Raw genomic sequence first — 23,519 nt, 5'->3', positions numbered from 1 at the left:
CACCTGATCTGCCTTTTTATGTTATGGCCTTCCCCAATATGTACTAAGGAGAAATACTACCAGAGAAAGTGAAATTCTGAGTAAAAAATTAAGAATGTGTCCTTTGTCTCCATTAAAGTTTCCATGTATTTGTTTAGAGTTCATTGTAACTTGGATCTCTGAACTAATGTTACTGGTACATACAGATGTTTATTGTAGGACTAGGAATTTAAGGTAATGTTATTCATAGGAGAAGATGCCATGGAATTTGATAACTTGGTGTTAGGAGCATTTTTTTGAGTTTAAAAAAAGCATTCTTGAATTAAAGTGTTCAGATGTTTGACCTCTGGCTATATGACAGCATGACCTAAAAAGAATTATTTATCAAATTGTTGCCATTTCCAACATAAATACTTTTATTCACTCCTAAAGAGATTTTTCATGATAATCCTTTCAAAGAAGAATATTTATGATCTGTGTATAGAAATAAAGTACAGTTGTGCATGGTAATTATGTCGGGTATGGGAATAATAGTTTAATTTTCTCTTTTCAGTATGATGCTGTTCCAATCCAGTCAAGTGTGGTTTTATGCTCCTGTTCATCACCTTCAATGGTGAGGAACCAAGCAGATTCCAGCACTACTGTCATTTCCGCTTGTGGCAGCAGACAGGGATCTAACATGGAGGGCACAGCACCTGAATCAAGATCTAATTCAAACTCCTTGCAGCAACATACAGGACAGCAGCCTCCACAGCCTCGAAAGAAACGACCTGATGACTTCAAATTTGGGAAAATTCTTGGTGAAGGATCTTTTTCAACGGTAACTTGACTTTTCATAAGAAGTGACATATCCTAGATAAACTTGAAAATTTGTTGTGTAAGATTGATAAGATTGAAATGTGGGGAGCACAGCTTGAAGAGTAAATGAATAGGATATAGTGGATTTAAGCTTAACTATTAAAATTGTCACCCTAAATATGGGTGGTGATTTTTTTTTTTAAGCTCCTCTTAAATTGATCAAAAGTCCTGTTGAGTCCTGACAACTTGATGCTTGGATGTTTAATCAAAATTCCTTTCTGATGTAAGTGTGATAGCCATAATAGGTTATGTAAAAAGTTTGATATAAAGGATTGGAATTGGTCTAGGAACTTGTGGTAAAAATTATGCTATGTCCTGTCTATGGCAGGAGGTACTGCCAGATCCTTTCAAAAGAAAGAGCACCAATACTTCTCCAGTATTCTTACTCAGCCCCTGGTCCTTGAGGATTTAGTGAGTCACAGTCAGTATGTTTGTGTTCAGTAGCCTTAAATGGTTTGTTTCTCACATCCACAGCATTGCACAAAAATGAATTACTTAAGTGTTACCTTAATGAATCCATGAAGCATTTAATACTTTCATATGATGGTTTGGTAGTTTCCCAGTTGTAAAATAATAATATTTCTGTATCTTTTTCATATACTTGTTGGGGTTTTCTGGTTCTTCCAGTACGGCCTACTGCAGTGTTTAGGTTGCAGGCCTCTAGTACTCGTCAAGAGTAATTTGTGTTCAAAGACATAGTTTGCATAATTTGCAGGTTTCCTTAAAGCATCCAAGAGAGTTGTGGTGGTTTGGGTATACCAGACACTTTGCTTCAGTAGTACACTTTTCATTTCTGCCTTTGATCTCTGAAAGTTAATGCCATGTTCCATGTAGGTAGAGAAATTCATAGGGCTTAGCCCAGACTCTGAATAAACTTTGTCCAGCACTCTGCTACCTGTCTTCCTGGACAGGAGCACAACCCTCTGATGAATTAACTTCAGAGCATTTGATCTGTGAGGCATGTATCTTTGTCATCATCAAAACATCTTGTTAAAAAGCATATGGTTTGTTCATATTAAATATGGTTGTAGACTTAGAGATCTGACTGTACTCCCCAAGATCCTCATCAGTATTCTAACTAAAAAGTATTTATCTCAAAAAATAGGTGCTCTCATATTGCCATATATCCAATGACAGCTTCAGATAAAAAAAAACCCAAACATTTTCTTCAAGGTCATAATGAACATATTCCATTTTCTTGGACTTCTGTTAAGCTACCACAAGCTCCTACCTTATGCCAGGGCTGCATTTTAAATTCAACAGAGATACACATGATGTAGCTTCAGAGTTTTGCTTCAGAGCACTCTCCAATTTTGTGGGATCTTCTTCTACAGCTGCAACTTCTTGGACCTTTATATCATGCCTGATATAAACAAACACAGAAATACCCGGTCTTTTACTTGTTGTTCTGCTCTTTTAAACTAATGAGAATCTAGTTGCTTTGTAGACAGCTTCAGGCTTCTTTCAGAACAATATCTGTTATTGGTGGCAAAATTGTAATTCTCATGATTAAGGAGGCATGTTATGTAGCTCACCCCTTTCAATATGGTGGGTACATGCATATTCCACCTTAGTTTTGTCTCTACCTATAAATGAGGCATTTCTTAAAAACAGGAGCTCTAAGGAAGTATGATTGTCTGACCAAAACCAGTTCTTAAATGCAGATTTAATCTCTAGCAGCCTGAAGTATTTGTTTAAGTTTAGAGTGGGGCTTGGTCATGATATATGCCAGGTATGTTGGCAGTTATTTGTAGCTTTGTAGCCTCTGAAGGTTCTCTGCTCTACCTATCTCCCCTTCCTCTTCCTTTCCTTTGATTTGGGATGTTTAACTACATTTCTTGCCTTGCTGTTGTCTGAAATTACAACTTATACATTCTACAAGTTCTGTGAATGCATTTGTTTTTCTGTTAGTTTCATGGCTTTTTTTTTTTAAGCTATCCAGTTAATGTCTAATTTCTTTCTATAGAATTTACATTCCTTATTGATATTACTTCCTCCCATAGGGTGGATAAGATTCAAGCCCCTGATAACAGAGACATTGTATTAATGTGTACCTCTGAGGAGTTGTTTGTTTGTTTTTTGAGCATATCTACTGTGGTTTTCTGGATTATTAGTTAAAAGGAAATTAAGATATATGGTATGCTCAGATTTGATTGGTGAGGAAGGAGCTTGAGGGTACCAAAGTATTCCTGCTATCAGGTAAGTGCTCAGTGTACTTAGAACACAGCTGTTCAATATCAGTGTGTGTGGGTAATACCTGTGAAATACAGTGGTTAAAAAAAATTGGATACAGTGCAGGACTGGAAGAGAGTGAGTCTTTAGCTTAATTTGCCAAGATATATTTTTATCTGTGTCAGCTGATCCCTTCTGCCATCTGAGTATGGTCTCTGTGTATGTGGGGTTTTATTTAATAACTGCCTTTTAAACTGACCTGCTTTCAGAAGCTTTTGTGATAGATATGGTTGATGAAACCTAGTTGCAAAAATTAGAAAAGTTAATAACATTCTCATTCAGCTGCACATCTTATCTGTGTGTACACAGAAGGATCTCAAAAATTCCTCATGCAGAGAGGTAGATGTTAACAGACTGGTTGTTTGTAATGTTTCTAATAGAAATTCTCATTGATCAAATACTGTAAATGTCAGTGTGTTTTCAGGAGATGAAATTTTAAAGAAAGTTAAGGCTGCCTATTACTACTGAACGGAGGTCAATTTTCTAGTATTAAAGAGTCCAACTGCATGCACTTCTTTTCTTCTGAAAAAATGCCTTATTTAGATTTCCTAAATACCTAACATTTAGCATCAGGTGTGTGTAGTAACATTTTAGAGTACTGTGTTATAACTGATTTTGCAAGGGATTAGAAGCAAGCCTGGTGCAGTGATTAAAAAAAATAGTATGAAGTTGAGATTTTAGCAAGGTGTTGAAATGTTTATAAACTTAAAATGAGAAAAACAAAGAACTGTACAATAACATTGTAACTTACAAGTTTATTGGTTGAATTCATGCAAGAAGACTTCAGATTGACTCTAAAATTGCCTTTTATAGAGTTCTGTCTTGAAAATGAGCCTTGTGTTCCTCCGAAAGTATTTATCTTTGAAAACGTAAACCTGCCTGCCTGAAATTTCATCCCTTGCTTCTACTAATTGGAAGTCTTCTGTTCCTTTTATTTAAATCTCTTTCTTAACAAACTGTAAATAGTTGAAAGTTCTGTCTCACTTCTTACTTTTGCATGTCCGGATAAAATTTACCTTTCAATCTTTGCCATCTGTATTAAGGAAAGTACTATGAAAATTATTTTTATATGTATTCCTCAATGTACTTGTTGCTTTTTGTTTCCCCCTTTGAGAAAATTTGGCAATTTACGTTGACTTACATTACAGTCTTCAGAATTCTGGAAAAAAAAAACTTGGTGTTTACACTCTTACATGTGTAAGTCTTTTGGCAAAACAAGCATTGGTTGAACTGAGTTTCTGCAGAAGTCTTGTTGAAGCCAGCATAATACGAACACATGCTTAAATATTTTGCTGTGTTCCAATTACCTACTGGAAGATCAATGTTAGTGTATGTCTTTAGTGGCCAGTTACAATACGTTTTCTTTCCTCTGGCAACAGGTTGTCTTGGCTCGAGAATTGGCAAGTTCTAGAGAATATGCCAGTAAGTATTGACTCTTTTAACATAAACTTCTTGAAAATACAGTATTAATGTAGTCCACTTACAAAACACCTGTTGAAGGAACAGAATTAGTGGTTTCATGTTAATTAAATGCAACCAAAAAACTCCAAAACAAGATGGGCTTCATTTACTTGTACCTCTTGCATTTTTACTCTCTCTTTTTTTCATTAAGTTAAAATTCTAGAAAAACGTCATATCATAAAAGAAAACAAGGTACCGTATGTGACACGAGAGAGAGATGTAATGTCCCGTCTGGATCACCCTTTTTTTGTGAAACTCTACTTCACGTTTCAGGATGATGAAAAGCTATGTATCCTTTGCCTATTAAAACTTAAAACTTGCTGTAACACTTAAGAAAGTGTAATAACAATGCCCAGTTTTGATTCCTTGGAAAATGGTCTAACAGAAACAATGGAAGTAACTTGAGGTATTTAAAATATCTTAATGTATGTGATGCTTTGTAGTCATGCTTTTAACTGAAATTAAGCAGATTGAATCTGTGGGTCCTGTCAAAGAGAAGAGTAAGTTTCTTGTGGGACAGAGGGGAGCAATTAAACAAATTGTCCATGTGGTAAATGTTGAGGGGTGACTTATAACATTCTAAGTTTAAAAATAATTTTAAAATTCTAAACTGGGTTGGAGGGAGGAGGTGGGATGTAGAGAAATGTTTCAGAAATGTTTTATTCCTGATGTATATATATGGGCATATATATCCACCTATCTATCTAGTAAAACACAGTAATTCCTGATTTTAAAATGGGGGTAGCCAGCTATATTTCCTACTAGTTTCATTTCTACAATTAGAGCTATTATTAAAATTTTTATGTAAAGATGAAAGTGCTTATAGAATGATGTGAATCCTCTGTTTGAGCTGCTGTTTTCCCAGCTCTCTCTAACAGTAATTGCGAAGTGCAGTTTCATCTTGGAAGCTCATTGCTTGGCAGTTGGCTTTTTTTTTTTTCTTTTCTTCCTTTTTTTTTTTTTTGTGAAGAAAATATTAATTATGTGAACTTCCTCTTAAACCTCCTGCTTGGAATTGGCTGTGCCAAGCATAAAGGTAGAGATCAGTCTATTTCTGGGGTGAGTAAGTAGTTTTCTGGTTTCCACAAAGGCTGGTAATAGTGCTGGCAAGCCCTATATATCATATGGTATGAGCTCACAGGGCCTCTTTTGTGTAGTGTAAACACTTGCTCTGGTACTTTCTAGGTGATGGGACAATTTTTAACTTCTATCAGTTATTACTGTAAATAACTGAGGGCAATTATGTATGCCGTTTAAATTAATTATCCAGGTCACGCTCTGGAAATACTATGACATTAACCCTTTATGTAATTTTTGCTATGCTAAGAAATTTGGACCCATGTCCTAGGTTGTTGATATATTTTAGAAATTGCTTGGGCTTGCTACTTGTAAAGTTTCAAATTAACCAACTTCTTCCTGTCGTTATGTATTTTTAGTAGCATTCTCATTAGCATAAGATTTTGGGGAATTTCTGTTTTAGAGTGGCTTAGAGATAAACCTTAACTAAGTTACATTCAGATTTTGGACTTAGCTATGCCAAAAACGGAGAGCTGCTAAAGTATATACGCAAAATTGGCTCATTTGATGAGACCTGTACAAGGTTTTATACTGCTGAAATTGTATCAGCCCTGGAGTATTTGCATGGCAAAGGAATCATTCACAGGTAATACAAAGTTGAGACAGACATGCAGTTGATCATGTAAGAGGTGGTTTTTTTCCTAAAAATGTTCTTTGTGAAGCTAAAAGCAAAGTTGGATTTTGTGGAAAGATAAAGAAGAAAAATTGCATTTGATCAGCCTTAGCACAGTTAGCATCAGTAGTTAAACACAGCAAACTTGAGGAGGAGGGCCAATTACTGTTATACCAACTGTTGGAGCAGGAAAAAGTAAAAAAAAGCCTTCTGGCCTTGAATTAACATTACCAAAGCTTGACTTTCAAGCTTCATCGGTTGACCTGAAAACCAGAAACTGACTTTTTGTTTAACTACTTCTTTTCCTGTGCTGTTATGTAGCAAAAGTAACTAGAATTCTTTTTGTGTGTGGCTTAATGTGTAGTATATAATCAAGTAAAATTAATCTATATCAGTTTTCACTGAATGAACAATTTTCACAAAGCTGCACAGTAATTAGGTAAGTGGTGAAATTAGCAAAGTTTTGAGTAGTACTTTCAAAGTTGTTCTTGATGCAAGATGTTGTTTGCATAGTCACGTTTTATTATTCATGTTTTTAAATAAAGTTTTAAATGCTAGACATCTGAGCTGCAAAACTTATTTTTGGGTAAGAAAGCTATTGTGTTTAGGTTATCAAGCAGTTGTCATGGGACACTAGGTGCTAGTTGGCAAAAGGTGACTGATTATAGTTCTGATAGTATTATTTTTTTCAGTTATTACAAAAACAGTTTTTCCTTTTAAGTACAAGTTTTTGCAAAATAATTTGAATTTGAATCTAAGGGGGATGGATGTGGAGCATACTGAAAGTGTAGTATTTTCTAGGGGGCAGGGGGAAAGTTCAAGAACTCCCAGTTTCACTTTGATTTTACAGTTCATGTGTTTCGGCTGAGAGGATGCTTATAAAATTAATGTGGCATGATCTTCAGTGTTACTAAGCCTATATTGGAAACCTCATATTGGAGAAGAGCTGCTTTATACTTGTTTTTATATGAAGGACCCTACAAGGAGCTCAAAAGAAAACAGTAAAATTGTGCAATTGGAGAACTTAGTATGAAGTTTATGAGGATACAGCTCAAGCAATGCCTGAAAACTCTTGGGATTTTTTGCTGCCCAAAGAAATAGGACATGAGATAGAACCACTTTAAGATGTCAGGCTACCCCGGAGAATTTATTACAGTTATCTCTCTATGTATTTAGATCTATAGCTATAGATCCATAATCCAGTATTAATGTAGGTATAGGGTATATTATGAAAACAGTATATATGAAGTGTGTATAGAGTACAATATATCTACATACATACATATCTTAAAAAAGCCCTGCACAGAACTGTTAAAAGGATCCATTCCATTCACATACTATCTACTTCTCTCATAGGACAGGCACAGGAAAATCAACAGGATTTTTATGGCTTGTTGCTCTCTGGTACTTTTCCATAGTAGGGGGCGTCAATCTGAAGAAAATAGTGCTGCACAGTGATTGACAGAAACAGCTTTCAGTTTTTATTGTTTTTTTCTTAGCAGTCAAACAAAACAACTCGCATGCTCCTAGATTTCTTTATGAGCATTCAAAGATTCTGCTTAGGAGGGAAGTATGTAGGTTTTTTTTGGATCAGCTAAGGAAGCTTGATGCAAAGGCATATCGTATCAGTGTAAATGAATGCTCTTAAGTTGTTTCTAATGCACCTCTTGACATCTAGCTCTGTACTGCTATCTGTTGTGTTTGTGATACTGTGAAGTCTGATTTTATTCAGAATTGGAGGCTGTGTCTGCAAATTGTAGGCATGCATTTGAAATGACGCATGATTATGCATGGAGGTGGGTTTGCTAGTGTTTGACTAACTGGGGTTTTGCGCTGAGGAAACAGATGTAGAAAATCTTAATGCTATATCAATCTGTCAGATGTTATTTAAATTAGGGCTTTGGAGTGAAGGGGCATGGGGTTTTGTGTGTGTGTGAAGTGGGGTTTTTGTTGGGATTTGTTTGGGTTTTTTGTTTGGTTTGTTTTTTTAAGTTTTTGAACACGTGACATATACAATATCATAGTTTTGAGATTATTTACATGATGTTTAAAAGAAAAGTTAATGGATTTAACAAAATCTGTTAGTCTGCAGGTTGACAGCCACATGTTAGAGAAGTTATTGTAGCAATGTTTATAGAATGTGTGCATTATTTATTATGTACCTAAGTCATTAGACAGTTTTTCAACTTTAATTTGTATGCTGTTTGAGCATAAAAATCTGTCTTTTCCAGGGACCTTAAGCCAGAGAACATCTTATTAAATGAAGATATGCACATTCAAATAACAGACTTCGGAACAGCAAAAGTATTATCTGCAGATAGCAGACAAGGTTTGCAATTATTCATTATGTGACACCAATAATTATAGCAAGTGATCCTTTGAAAATGTGCATGTGTTGTATTTACCAGATTGTAACCTTATCATGTCATTACCTCACCTAAACACTAAAACATCTTGAAACAGTTTTGACTATCACTACTTAGTTTATATCAGAGGAGGTAGTATTTGGTGTAGTGGAATACCAGCTAGATTACCAAATAGATTGGGAAGTTGAACTACTTCAGATTACTTAGTTTTCATTTGCAAGACAAGAATACAAATAGGTACCATGGCTCACCTGATACAGTAAATTTTAACTCTGCTTACATGTTTAACTCCAGTGGCTGAAAGAATTGTGCAAATGTGAAGGTTGTAGAATTAATGTGTCTGCAGTTGTTACTAATAGCTTGTAAATAGATGCTGCAAACAATGCCTGAAAAAAGCACTAGGCTGAACTGAATTCCATTGACACTTTTTTCTTAACTGTAGCAAACTTTTGTAGATTTTATACCTAAGTACCTAAATGCCTAGCTTCTTGAACCACATAGGTGTCACTGAGATTGATTTGTTTCTTCCAAGCAGGTTTTGTGGATAGGTAGAGAAGTTAAATTCTCTTAGGTTCTCATAGGTTCTTTGCAGCCTTATGTAACTTGCAGTGGATTGCTTTTGGGTTTGTTTTTTTTTTTTTAACTGGGTGGTGACAGGGGAGGAAGGGGAATATTGGCTTATGCATAAATATGTATTTGCTTATTTCTTTCTATTTCCTTAACAGCGCGGGCAAACTCATTTGTAGGGACAGCACAATATGTTTCTCCAGAACTGCTGACAGAGAAATCTGCCTGTAAAAGGTGAGGGCTCTATATTCCAGAACTTTACTGCCTCTGTCAGGAAACTGTCAAATGGGGACGAGTGGATAAATCAAGCAAGCAAGCTTAGTATTTTAAAGAAACAAGATGCTTGAGTATTTTTATAGAGTTTGAAAATTTTTTTCTAATTAAATATTACTTCTTGCCTGAGGGCTGATTTCCTCAGTTCATCTACTTTTTTGAGTTCTACTAACAGGATTAGGTGTTGTTGGAAAAGGAAATATGTAAGGTGAAGTTGGATTTCTCACTCATAAATACATCAGAAAAATCTACTATCCAAGTAATAAAATTATTTTAATTCCATTTTATATAAGATTTCTCAAACATGGTATTTCCTGCTGTAGGAACAGCAGATTGTCACATACTGTTCAGTTAAGGATAAGGCTGCAGCTTTCTTTGACTTGTATTTAGATCAGCTTACAGTTATCTTTCCTAAACTGTACTTAGGATTTGCAACATTTTAAAGCTCGTCTCTCTGACCGGTATGAGTAATGCCCTTAAGAAATTTCTGAACTCATTAAAATTGCTTGTTGGTGGTATCCTACTGAATATGTATATCTATTTTACTGCAGTCATGGAAGAGTAAGCTAGTCGCTGACAAAGCACAGGTTAAAAGGATCATTTATGTGAATAGCTGTAGTAATTTGTGCTAGCATTTCTTGAAGTGATAGAGATACTACCAAACTTTTCACATCTTTTAGTGAAGAGCTTTTGCCTCTTTTGGCTAATGGAAAGACTTAGACTATCATCTTCTTTTAGAAGTTGCATAATGCTTCACCTGTACAGAAAGCTTAATTTGAGTAGTTTTAAGTCTTTGTTAGTATTTTAGTTTTCCATGAGGATTTTGAAGCTTTAATGGAATCTATGGGTAGCTTACCTTGAGGTAAAATACGTTAAAAATGTTCTTTCAGGCCAACACACTAAAGATTTCCTTTACCCACCATGCTAGAACACAGCTTTCCCTCACCATTATAGCCTGTCTTTTTGTTTATGTCTGAAGAAAAGCTTTAAATGAAAAAGGTAAAAAAACTGTATTGTAATACGACTTTTTTTTAATCAAATATTGAGTGGGAAGTATCTTAATGCTGAAGGGGAATATATTAAATTAAGCTGGATGCATCTTTGAATCATCATGTGGATAATCAGTATTCTTTTCAAAGTCATTACTTACCCATTGTTTTGACTGAGAATTCACCTGTCTTCCACTTGTGCTTAAGAGTCAGTTTTTGTGGGACTGTTACTCTACAGTTTTTTCTTTTGAGTTGTGTTGCTAGCCTACTCTTCTGTCAAGGGCTGAAGTAAAAATATGGTGGAAAATATACAAAGCAGGTTTGTCCACTGGGTTCATGCTATGTTCTAAGTAGCAGAAGGTTAAGAAATTTTCTTTTTAGAATTCATTTTAAAGATTTATTTTACAAAAAATAGTCTATGTTTTTTCCTCTTTGTTTTGAAGCTCTGACCTCTGGGCTCTGGGATGCATAATATATCAACTTGTAGCTGGATTGCCTCCATTTAGAGCTGGGTAAGAGATTTGAGCTAACTATTTACACATGGATCATAAATATATTGCCTCTGATTGGATTTTTACCTTATTGTCAGTTCTGAAGTATTTTCATTCTGTAGAGCTGGTATTACTGTCATGCCTGCTTTTATTTGTCCTTTTTGATGTCATGAAATTGCTTAGACAGCTATAACTAGAGTTCCTGAGAGAGAGATTCCTTAAGCTGTCCTAGAATTTCACACGTAATTTGTGCCATGATGGTAACTATATAACTGTCTGAGAAGAGGTTTATAAGGCATATCCTCAGCACTCTCTGTTGAGTCATTTGAGCTTTTGTTTTTATTGCTCAAGTATCTGGTCCTTACAGACTCATAGTACCCCTTCATCGAAGGTTTATGGGAATGTAACTTCTAGATTTTTTTTGTTTAATATTTGCCTGCTTTATTCAGGTTAAGGTGAAAGAACCATGGAGAGCTAGTAACAAGAGTTAATGTTTTTCTCTTCTGCAGAAATGAATATCTTATATTCCAGAAGATAATAAAGTTGGAATATGACTTCCCAGAAAAATTTTTTCCCAAGGCAAAAGACCTTGTGGAAAAGCTATTGGTAAATATTTGTGCTTTTCTTATTGAATGTAGTATGCTTGTCTTGGCTTTTGGTTTGTGGGTTTTTTTTTAATAACTGACCAAGTTACCTAAATGCCTAACTTCTTGAACCAAAAGGTATCACTGAAATTGATTTGTCATTAAATGCTTTGATGACATTGGAGAGCATTCAGCTTATGTAGTTCTCTTTTCTGAACATTTTTAGGCACTCTTGCAAATCTTATAATATGAACATCTGTGAGCATTATTGACTGTGTAGGGTACTGTCTTGAAAATCAACATCTGCTATTAAACAGCACTTCATTTTTAAAAATCTGAATTCTAACAAGAATTGTCAGAAGGACAAGGAATGTCTTTCTATGAAATGGAAGCAAACAATTTTAGATACTGTGCATTACAAACAGAAATTGAGATTCAAATACTTAGGCGTATGTAGTTCTTAGATTAATTGGTTTTGAGTTGTATGAGGGATCATTTAGTTGAAAACCAGCATCCTGTACATCACAGACAGATATATTCATTACAATATAAATCCAGTTGCCTTGCATTTTAGCATACACTTAGCATGTCTCAGTAGTATCAGTCTAAGAATTACTCTGCCCGTGAAGGTTTGACAAGTAGGAAGAAAAGTAATTCTGTTCCATCAGTGAGATTATAGTCATGACACTCAAGTGAATATGCAGAGAACATTTTAGCTGTTATAAGCTTTTTTAAGTTCAATAATCTATCATATTAGCAGGGGATGGGGAGGAAACACTAACCTTTGTGGATGATGATAAATACAACTTGAAAGGCCTATCAGTGCGTTCCTGGGTCCAAGACCAGTTCTGTCACCAAGCTAGCATCTCCTGAATGGTGAAGTCTAGGCTGTGTTAACCTGGTTGTATCCTGAGAACTGTGTCATTTTAAGGTGCTTGAGAGGCTGATGTTTAACACCAACTGTAGTTTCCACAGCTTCTTGCATCACTAGAATGCAATGGTGGACTAAACTTAAATGAGGTGTGTCAGGCCTTCTCTGTATGTTTGTTTCAGTCTTTATGAAGAAGCAAAGCCAAAAAATTGTGTCGACCTAAATTAGTGCTCCTGTCCCTAGATCTGTGAGCTGATCAAATACAAAATGTTGTTGACAAGACATACTGACAAATAACATCTTTTATTATAAACAACCTTTTTATATTATAGATATGTGTGCTTAGGGCAGGGGGACAGACTGATTTTACGTTTTCACATGGTGCTTTGCAAATGGGAATAATGCTTGCCTTTTGTCATTATTTTATGCAGCTTAACTTAATTTTAATTTGCTTAGGTTCTAGATGCTACCAACCGATTAGGTTGTGAAGAAATGGGAGGATATGGGCCTCTTAAGGCTCACCCCTTCTTCGAATCCATTGTGTGGGAGAACCTACATCTTCAGACACCCCCTAAACTTACAGCGTATTTACCTGCTATGTCAGAGGATGATGAAGATTGTTACGGAAATGTATGTTTGTGTACTGCTGTATTCAGCTCTGATGCTGCCTGAGACTTCCATTATAACATAAATATTGAATATTAATATAAATACTGATTTAAATGTTTTTACTGAAACTACATATTAGTTATCTTTTAATGATTAAGAATATAATAAATATTGCTGGTTAAGTTTTTACTTAAATCAGCAGTTGTTTTCTGATAAAGTGAGTATTTTGAAAAAACAAGACTGGCTTGCTTTTGATCAATCATACTTTTTTGCATAAATGCCTGCTGATCTATAGGGAATAGGCTCGGGTTTGTCCCAAAAGCAAAATAAACTAAAGCATGCTTAAATTAAAAGCCACAGTTTAGTGCAAAATAAGCCTTTTAATAAAAGATATTTAATTACTTCATTTTGTTTCCTCCTTTAGTATGACAATCTCCTGAGTCAGTTCGGTTGCATGCAAGTTTCTAGTTCTGCCTCTTCCCATTCACTGTCTGCTGCAGAGACAAGTACACCACAGACATCAGGAGGAAATATTGAACAATATATTCATGATCTTGACAACAATTCCTTTGAGCTGGATTTACAGTTTTCTGAAGACGAGAAGAGGTTACTTCTAGCAAAACAAGCTGGTGGAAATCCTTGGTAGGATCTTTGACTGTAGCTAAATAATTGCACAGCAATAAAGAATCCTGGAAAAAAAAGTGATTTTGATTCAAATTAATATTTGTCAATCTTACTATTTTCAAGTAAACAATTAGTAACTAGATTTTTCTTGGTTTCTATCTTTAAAGCAATAGCAGCAAAACCCTAATATTGTATCTAAAATTTACAAGGTCTAGAAGATGATGCAGAGTGTGTTTATAAGATAGGCAGAATGACGCTATCGAGTGCTGTGGAGTCTTCGCTCTACAATCCTAGAACTAGAAAAGGTTCCTCCTTTCTTACGGATGCCATAAGTTGTTGGAATTTTTTGCATGATCGTATTCTAACAAAATACCTCCAGACTATGTAACAGCATTTCTTTTCACTCTTTAGAGAAGTCTCTTACGTGTGAATTTTTGTCATTGTTGATGTTCCTTGGGGATGGAGGGGGCGTGCTAAGGGTTTTTTTTTTTTTTCTTGTTGGTTGGTTTGTTTGGGGTTTATTTTTATCTTGTGTATTTTTTGTTCCTGTTTAGTTTGGTTCTGTTATTTTTTTGTTTTAGTTTGGGTTCTTCTGTTTGGCTTTGGTTTTGTTTGGTTGGTTTTTTTACCCTCTGTCAAATTTTAGAAAAAACTCACTGGTCTGGGCTAAGGAAAAAGTCCAAAACTTATATACTAAAGTTGTTCAGGACTCTCGTGGAAAAAGACATGCTAGGGAGTGACATGAAAAACTGTTTGATCATTATAGCTGTTTCTGTGAAAGAATTACTTCTGGAGTAATAGTTTTTTTTTTTTTTTCTAAGGCATCAGTTTGTAGAAAATAACTTAATCCTAAAAATGGGTCCAGTGGACAAAAGAAAGGTAAGGGCTTTTCTTAATATCCTGTAACAAGATCGAGCTGTCAAATTTTTGTACAACTGCAGCATAGATAAGGAGCCCGTTTTAAAGCTTCCTTGTTCAAACAATTTGTCACCTATAAACAAGCTATTTTTAAAAATTCACTGTTTTCTTGTGAGTAGATTGGATTTTTTCTTGATTTAGTGATGTGCTCTTGATTTAGTGATGTGCTCTTGATTTCTTGGAAAAGCCTAAGTAAATCGCTGTTGATGCTTTCATTTTGAGATTGTAGCAAATGAGTATTTGCTTGTCCTCCTCCTCCCAGTCTGATATAATCTAATAAACACTCTTTCTTGATGCATGTGTGAATGTGGCGTGAACCAAAAACACCCAAAAAAATTACCAATATTGTTCTCAACTTTGCTTTTGTTCCTGGATCTTTGTCTCTTTATCCTGAAAGAGGCAGAGGTAGTATTAGAACAACTTTAAGTGTTAATTTCAGTAATTTACAGATAAGCAAGGATAGTCGGCATCAGCTTTAGCAGAAAGAAGGTTCTCCTTCGTCTAAGTGACTACCTGCTTCTTTGTAGTTCTTGCTACAAAATCAAGACTATTGGTTTCTTTGAGAAATAGATTCTGCTTCACTCTGTGCTGCTAGGTGTTTAAGGTTTTGCTAGCTTGAAGATACTTTCCTCAAATAGTACTTGTGTTTCGCCACGTAGTAGAATAATGCACTGCAACACCCTAAAAAAGGAGAGAGGTCAAATAGGTAAAGTAAAAATAAAGATATCCCCCCCACAAATATACCATCCTAGCACTGTGCTGGTTTTATCCTGCCTCTATTGTTCAGTTCAGAGATATGTAAATTTACATTTTTAATTCCCTCATGGTTTGTTTGGTTTTGGTTTGGGGGGGTGTTTGTTTGTTGCTGGGTTTTTGTTTGTTTTGTGTTTTTTTGCATTGCTGCTTCTACTTTTCTTGTTAGGGATTGTTTGCACGTCGGCGCCAATTGCTGCTTACAGAAGGGCCTCACCTGTATTATGTGGATCCTGTCAACAAAGTTCTAAAAGGAGAAATTCCATGGTCTTTAGAGTTGCGTCCAGAAGCCAAGAATTTTAAGACATTTTTTGTTCACACGGTAAGTTTATTTTCTGAATTTTCTTTGTAAGTTTGCTTGGGCAATTTCTGTAAGTTATCAAAAAGATTTTTCTGGAGAAAGTATAATTGCTTAGATAGAAAATTTCATAGTCCTAATTTAAAACAAAACTAATCAAAAACCTGAACAAAGTTAGCCAACAAAAGAAAGCACAAAATCCACACCCACAAACAAAATTGAAAAATAATAAAAATCACACAAAATGTCACTCTGACATACACATTTATCACAAAAATGCAACTGTATTTTTATTATTAGTGTTTAAATAAACTGTAAGTGGATTTTGGGCTTTGAAGGACATTCTTAATGACTTAACATTTAGTCCGCCTTATATGTAGTGAATCAGGAGAGGTGTATAATATATTGTCAATTGACTGCTTAAAAATATTCAGGTGCCAGATGTATGGTTAATCAGTAATATATAATGTTATTTAGCTGTAATTGAATTTAACTTTCAGAAAGTCAATGAGCTTATTCTCAATAGTTATTTTATTGGTAGGTGCAGAATTACTACTGCTTTTTGTAATAATCATTAAAATGTTGTTTACTTATAGCCAAACAGGACATATTACCTGATGGACCCAAGTGGGAATGCTCATAAATGGTGCAAAAAAATACATGAAGTTTGGCGGCACAGATACCACCAGAATGCTGCAAAATAGTAAAGTTCATCCAAAATTTCCCAGTTTTCCTACTTGCTGCTAGAACTCCGTGTGCAGCCGATCAGAGGAATCTTTTCAGCCCACCTATTACCATCTAAGGGGAAGCATACGTCTGAAATGTTCTTGGGGTTTTTTTAATGATTTTTGGCTTTTGTTTTTGGTTTTTTGGTTTTGGTTTTCTTCTTTTGTTTGTTTGGGGTTTTTTTGGGGTGCTTTTTGTGGGGGGTTCATTTGTGTGGTTTTTTGGGGTTTGTTTTGTTTTTTGGGGGGGTTGGGGTTTTTTGTTTTGGTTTTTTTTTTTGTTTGTTTTTTTTAAGAAGAAAAAAAGGAAGAAAAGCAAAAACCTAATGGAATTCAGGGTTGCTTTGCTCGCTCTTTGTGCTTCTGTTGAGGCTTCCATATGCATATCATTGCTGTGAAGATCTTGCTTTTGTGCACTTCAGTTCTGTTTCTGCTGCAGACTAGTGGATAGACCTTGCATTACCAGCTTCAATTAAGATGAATTAAAACCAATCCACACGCACACATGCTGAATCATGTACCAGCCTTGCATTTTATGGGGCTGGAGTTTTCTGTGACTCTCAGATTATCATTAAACTGTGTTTCATCAGGGACCTTTTATATGCCTCTCCTAAGTACCACCTCTTGGTTTTCTCTTCCTTTTCTCACAGTCCCCCAGCTTATTGGTATATGGCATTTATAGCCAGGTTGGTTGCACCCTTACGTAATTTCTAACATAGATCTGGTTGCAGGGTTTGTGTGGTACTATAGTAATTATGTGAATGAATCAGATGCATTTGTCTGGCAGACAGGCTCCAATGATAAAGCTTTTGTGAGAGTAAAATGCTGAACATAGCACTGAAATTTCTAGAATTGGAATGTTGGCTTCTGAAGCATTTTAAATATGAAGTTTAAATTTTAATAAGTCATGTGTGTTTAATCAAGGGACAATAAACTTACCAGCATGCTTTTAACTAATGCTAACTAAAAGAGAAACTAGTTAGTATCGGGGAGAAAAGGCTACTATTGAAATAGTAGATAGTTTTTCACCATTTCAGCAGATGAGAGCTAGAAGCTTTCTTTCCAGGTTGTGCATGTGTTGTGCATTTTAGTGGGGCCAACCTATTGTCTTGGGTAGAGAAGGAGGTGTACAATTGTGCAATTTTTGTACAATTGATTACTTGACTTTTTTTTTTTTTTGTCTCATTGTGTAATGAGATGTCAATTCTATTTCTGGTCCTTGGCCAAATATTCAGGAGCTCTGGAAAAACTGTAAGGAGTTGAAATACAGATAATAAAGTAATCTGGTCAGAAAATCAAAGCCAAATATTGATACAAAAGGGAAAATACATGGTACTTAAAGCATATCTATAAAATGAAAATATTTTTCATATCAATCTTCTTTATCCTTTTCCAATTATGGCTGGTTTTGTGGTCAAACATTTCTTGTCATGTTACAAAGACACATCTTCCTGTGTGCTAGAAAAAAAACTTCCCCAGTGGTATTTTCTACAAGTTTGTGTTCCTAAACCTTGCAGAGGAGAATGACCTAGGTCTGGACAAAGGCATTCCTTCCTTGTTTTAAAAGCAGTATAAACATCGCACTTACTTATTCACTCATTGCATATACCATTACTTTGCATTTTGAGTTGTCATACTATGATATTTGACAAAAAGCACATTTATGATGTGCTTTTCCTTCCACCAAAGAAAGGTTTCTCTACAATGTTGAAAAAACTCATAGGCTACTGTTCTCTAGAAGCAGTATTTTAAGAACAATAGCTTATCAGATTTCTCAGAAAATATGTGAATGTAGAATATTTTCTTTTACAGGGTGAAGGAGATTTATTATTGATCTCTTAAAAACTGTGTTATGTGGTTGAACTTGATGGCAGTTCAGCTTTTCCAGTCTTTAAAAGAGACAGTGCAGTTGCCTTTTCTTTTGGAGCAACTGCATTCCTGTAGTCTTCTGTACCCACCACATATGGAAAACTGAGAGAAGCAAATCCCTGGCTTACTGTGTCTGGTGTTAAGGGGGAGAAGGGGTCCTGTAAATGGCTGAGGAAGACAGAAAAATGTTCCCTTTGCATCATGAGAAATTCCATCACATACAAAGTATACTCATCACTCAAATTTGAATAGCATAGTGTACCTTTGATCTGTGTCTGTAGTGAGTTATACATGCTGTTCTAACCAAGATAACATGTATTTTAAGTCTGTTGCAATGCTATCCATTTGTTCTCCAGCTGTCAAATTCCAGCCATGTATTGTGTCCGCTGGAGACAACCTTACTGCTTTTGGATTTAGTCTCTGGTATTAAGATCTAGACAGACATATTCCCAACTTAATACAGGAGAGTTTGGCAGTGATGGAGAGTCACAGTGCCACTGCTGTTCAGTGTGACAAAACTTGACATCACTTAAAAAGTCTGGCAAAATTACCTCCATTGGCTTGTTAACGAGGTAGAGATCTAGGTGTGCTTAAACATGTTTTCTGTAATATTTAGATTTTTAGTGATTTTACCATAGCAAATTAATTATGGTTTTTGACACCTTGGAAATCTGTCCATAGGCTTTCATCCTGCCCACCAAAAGCTTTCAGCCAGCCTTGTAAATCTTGGTAGCAGTAAGCTGTCAAGAAGGTATCTGGAATGCTAATGTCTGCATTCTAGAAGTCCTTTTTTCTTTTTTAATTGACAAAGCTGTTATTGGAAAACTGTAAGCATCTCTTACAGGCATCACTCCATTTAGAGCTTCAGTATTCCTAATCCAGTCTTACATAGTTACTGCTTTTTTGGGAAAGAGCTAGAACTTTCCTGGGAGAGATATTTCTATTTCTTGGACTATGTGTAGAATCTGTGGGTTTGAAAAGTGACAAGAGTATAGAGTGAGGCATCACAAAGCAATTGTGGATTCAAGTATGTTTTACCAGTTTGTCCACTTAAATGTGTGTTGAGAAGTGCTGCATACCATGAAGGGCTGGTACCCATTTTAAATTTTTATACTTGATGTGGGGTAGAATCAGGTCTTTGTCCTGAAGATCACTCCTGTGGCTCATGGGAGTTCATGGAATGAAATGTGCAAGGGAGGTTCTTCAGAGCTGCACATAGGCCAGGTGATTTTTCTGCTTTTAATCCAAGGTTTTCAAAGCAGAAAAAAATTTTAGGTACTTGAAGACTCTTCTTAAGATTTCTCCTTACTGCATGCCTTCTGAAAACCAAATCTGTTGATTCATTCCATCTCTTGAATTTCAACAATTGTCAATCATGTATGAAGAATCTGGTCAATAATGTTGTAATTTTGCTTTGCTTAGTATTTGAACTTCAGAAAGGTATTTATTCCATCTTTTTCTTTGGTGTGGAGCTCAAAAAAGGATGAAGTACTACTGCCCAGTCACAAGTTAAGGACTACTTCAATAAACTGAGAAATCAGTTTGTAACCATTTGCCTTAAAGTCCAGTTTTGTAAAAGTTTTGTATTAAGAAAGAGTTACTTCAGATGTGATGTTGAGGCATTGTTAGCAGACTGATATTGCCTATTACAGTTCCATTTGCTAGGCACTTAGTTGCTGAAATGATCAAATTATCAGTACTGTGCTCTACTTTTCTCCTTCTGATGTGATTTAATTGTGAGGTATCTGCTATATACAAGTCTGAAAAGAATTGTGGATTGAAACAAAGATGTGATTATTCTAATCAGCTTTCATAGTTCAAGATGCTTAATTCAATGTGTTTGATACAATTGTTTTTTGTGCTGGGAACTTTGAAGAATTATGGGAATTTCCCGCCTGTACATTTTCTTCTGAATGGTTTAGTAAAGTCAAGACAATTACTTCATTTGGCCTGTGGAAAAAACATTTGATTTCAACACCTTGCTGAGGAGAGAACTTGTGTAATAGTTGCCTAAGGATGTGGCCTCTGGATGGATTCTGATCATTCTTTCTACTAGTAAATTGCACAAATAGGTGCAGTATTTTTATCTGAAATTTTGCTGAATGCCTGTAATGCTTCATGGAAATATTTTATGAATCAAGTGGAAATCCTCCTGCAAAGCCTCATGATGCAGATTGTTTATCAGTTGATCAAGTGAGCTTACAGACAAGTAGCTCTGTAATCCAAAATGGCATGTTTTCATTTATGACTGATAATTTCAGAATGTTTCCTCTTTCATAGAAGAAATTACCCTTATGCAATAAACAGTTGGAGAGGTTCTTAAACACCCAATAGCCTCATTTTAGCATAAAGAGAATCTATTGAATTAGAAAGATTCAAGGTCATCAAGTCCAACTCTTGGCACTGCACAGGATTCCCCAGCAATCCCACCATGTGCCAGACACCTTGAACTCAGGCAGGCTTGATAGTGTGCTTCCTGGGGAGCCTGTTCCAGTATTCAGCCACCCTCTGAGTGAAAAACCTTTTCCTGACGCCTAATCTAAAGCTCCTGTGATCTTTTCCTGACACCAAACCCTAAAGCTCTCAGCTTCATGCCATTTCATCAAGTCTTGTCCCTGGTCAAGAGAGAGATCGCTCTGTCAGCTGGGCCATGAATGTAGATGATTGCCATTTGACAAAACTTCCTATGGCCATGTACTAACAGACTTGATGTGGTGAATGTTCGAAATGGTAGCAGAACTGAAAACTATATCTGATAAAAGAGAAAAATTAGGATTGAGGAACCACGATCAGTTTTGATATTGTATGCTGTTTTCAGGTTGGTGGCAGTCAGCTACACATGTAATATTCTCTATGTGGTTTGTAGCTGTAACTGTGATGTACAGAAAGAAAAGAAAAAACCCACCCCAAAGAAACAAAACCCCTGACCCCCACTCAGCAAACCACGAAACAATCTCCCCTCTTCCAGGACTTGTGAAAACAGAAGCAAATAATGCAATTATATGATACACACTTTTGTATTTTTATTCTTCTAAGGTTATTTGCTGGCTCTTGTTGGCCTCTAGTTCAGTCTGTGTTATTTAAATTCTAATATATGAATTATTTGGATTGAATTCATGTTCGGGGCCATGGTGTTGTATGTATTGATGTACAGCCTTGAATGTGAATAATTATTGTAAACTATATTTTACACCTTTTTTCTGGCTTTATTATATAAATTTTCTATTGGTCGATGATTTAATCATATCTCATAATTTAATGACTGTTTATTCTCCTCTCGACAGATCTCTGTGCTGTAGATGTGTAGTTAGTGACTGGATGACGGATTTCACTTATGCTTGGTAGTCTGTAATAAAGGCATGTAGGGTTCTGCGCGGCCTCCGCCTCTTCCTTCCGCCGTGGGGCGAGGGGCATGGGGTAAGCCGGGCCGCGGCCGTGTGGCAGCCGTGACCGCTGCTCGGGGCCCCACGCCGGCGCCGCCGGGGCGGTGGGCGAGAAGGGGCAGGCGCTGCTCCAGCGGGCGCTTCCGGTGGGCGGCGCGCCGGGGGCCGGGCGGCGGGGCGGCCCCTTCCGGCGGCGGCGAGGATGGCGGCGGAGAACCACTGTGAGTTCCCGGTGCCCCCGGCCGGCGGCCTCGGCGCGGGCGGGCCCTGCCGTCGGTGTAGCTCGGCGCCGCTGCCCGGCGCGGGGCCCGGCAAGTGGGTCAGGCTGAACGTGGGGGGCACCTGCTTTCTGACCACTCGACAGACGCTCTGCCGGGACCCTAAGTCCTTCCTCTTCCGCCTCTGCCAGGCCGACCCCGACCTGGACTCGGACAAGGTGAGCGCGCGCCCCGCCGCGCCCGCTCCCCGCTTCGGGCTCGCTGCCCCGCCGCCGGGCCCGCTCCCCGCCGGCCGCGCCGGGGCTGCGCTGCGGCTGAGCCCGGTCCCGCTGTGCCACCTGCCTGGGCGGCCGCGGCGTGAAGGGAGCGCGGGGCCCGGCGCCGCGGTGAGGGGAGGCAGGAACGACTCTGCTGCCGTGGAGGGAGTCTTCCTTGAAGAGTTTTGCTTAATGAGTGATGTCGTGCGAAGTAGTTGGGTTCGTGAATAACAAAACTGCTCATAAATACAGCAGACAGCGTAGTGTCGTTTGTACATTTGTGTAATATTTTTATGTTGTCTGATGGGGTTTAGTTTTAGCGTTTTAATGAAATATCTGCATGCACTGACATTGTGTTATTTCTGCACTGTCATTATTCTCTTGTTCAATTACAAGAACCAGAGCAAAGGACTTTTGATAACAATCTCTCACTTAGACGTAACATTGTCTTTTAAGCAATTTTTAGAGAAAAAATGTTGCATATTCTGCATAGATTGCAAGTAGTGGGTGAATATTTTGGTATTCACTCTGATTCAATTTTAGTAGGGGAAGAAAGTTATTGAGATTTTATTTGTGATATGGTATGTAGTAATGGATATAAAGTGTATAGTCCTGGCTCTGAAAGAAATTTTGAAGCATCATGGACAAAAAGCCATTTTCCAGTACAGTTTGGGAAAAGAAAGGAACAGCTTATAACTCTGTAACCAACAGGTTGAAAATAAGGAGTTGCTTATTATATGTAATTTTTTTTTCCAGTGAGGTTAGTAGATTTCATCAGTTTTTCAGGTATAACTTTCAGAAAGGATATTTGAACACTTAACATAGGGTACAGAATGTAATGTTCCTGAGTTAGAAGAAAAAAAAAATTGAAGTGTGGTGGTATGGGAATGTTTTTAGTTGTCTTTGGTTTTGGTTGAGGTTTTTATGGAGAGCTTAAATTAACCTATAAAACTAAATTTAAAAATCTAGGTGGCTTGCTGATAGGTAAACTGTCTTTGTGGGAGAGTAGGAAAGCATTCCTCTAAGGTTTCCTAATTAAAAGATAAAGCAATGCCATATGCTCTGGCAAATGGGAGGGCCAACTGTTTCCTGCACTGTTGTCCAGCATTGCCAGCTGGGCAAGGGAGGGGATTGTCCCATTCTGCTCTGTTTTGGGGGCACCACAATATCAGAGGGATCTAAGGCTCTTAGCATCTGAAGGAGGAACACAAAGTTTCTGAAGGGAAAGACATATAAAAAAATAGCTGAGGTCACTTGGCTTTTTCAGCTGAAAAGAGGAGGCTGAGGGAAGGCTCATTGGTGTCTGCATGTTCTTCTTGAGGAGCAGTTTCAGTCTCTGTTCTGGATCTGCCAGGATCCAAGGGAACAGCATGGAGCTGTGTCAGGAAGGTTTATGTTGGATATCAGGAAAAGGTTCTTTCCAAAGAAGTTGGTTGAGTACTGGAATAGGCTTCTCAGGGAATGGTCATGGCCCCAAGCCATGAGCTTGACAAAGCTCAGGCAC

General features: G+C 37.0%; 2 protein-coding genes across 9 annotated transcripts in view; both read left to right on the top strand.

Annotated features, from left to right (window-relative positions):
* PDPK1 (3-phosphoinositide dependent protein kinase 1) overlaps window positions 1-21,533 on the top strand; it is a 32,488-nt gene extending 10,955 nt beyond the window's left edge. For all 5 annotated transcript variants that reach the window (XM_077786924.2, XM_021543829.4, XM_021543828.4 and 2 more), the window contains exons 2-14: window positions 533-799; window positions 4,449-4,491; window positions 4,682-4,819; window positions 6,049-6,193; window positions 8,452-8,549; window positions 9,312-9,387; window positions 10,859-10,927; window positions 11,416-11,512; window positions 12,818-12,991; window positions 13,395-13,612; window positions 14,416-14,473; window positions 15,435-15,587; window positions 16,160-21,533. In XM_077786924.2, coding sequence (XP_077643050.1) covers window positions 590-799; window positions 4,449-4,491; window positions 4,682-4,819; window positions 6,049-6,193; window positions 8,452-8,549; window positions 9,312-9,387; window positions 10,859-10,927; window positions 11,416-11,512; window positions 12,818-12,991; window positions 13,395-13,612; window positions 14,416-14,473; window positions 15,435-15,587; window positions 16,160-16,267 — 1,587 coding nt within the window. In that variant the 5' untranslated portion in view covers window positions 533-589 and the 3' untranslated portion in view covers window positions 16,268-21,533. The remainder of the gene's footprint in view (window positions 1-532; window positions 800-4,448; window positions 4,492-4,681; window positions 4,820-6,048; window positions 6,194-8,451; window positions 8,550-9,311; window positions 9,388-10,858; window positions 10,928-11,415; window positions 11,513-12,817; window positions 12,992-13,394; window positions 13,613-14,415; window positions 14,474-15,434; window positions 15,588-16,159) is intronic.
* A 174-nt stretch (window positions 21,534-21,707) lies between these two features.
* KCTD5 (potassium channel tetramerization domain containing 5) overlaps window positions 21,708-23,519 on the top strand; it is a 31,897-nt gene continuing 30,085 nt past the window's right edge. For all 4 annotated transcript variants that reach the window (XM_077786925.2, XM_085591925.1, XM_021543827.4 and 1 more), the window contains exon 1: window positions 21,708-21,976. In XM_077786925.2, coding sequence (XP_077643051.1) covers window positions 21,743-21,976 — 234 coding nt within the window. In that variant the 5' untranslated portion in view covers window positions 21,708-21,742. The remainder of the gene's footprint in view (window positions 21,977-23,519) is intronic.

The sequence above is a fragment of the Lonchura striata genome, chromosome 14 (genome assembly GCF_050655825.1).
Source record: "Lonchura striata isolate lonStrDom1 chromosome 14, ASM5065582v1, whole genome shotgun sequence".
Lineage (NCBI taxonomy): Eukaryota > Metazoa > Chordata > Aves > Passeriformes > Estrildidae > Lonchura > Lonchura striata.
The sequence above is the reverse complement of the archived record's forward strand: the minus strand, read 5'-3'. Positions and strand labels throughout refer to the sequence as shown.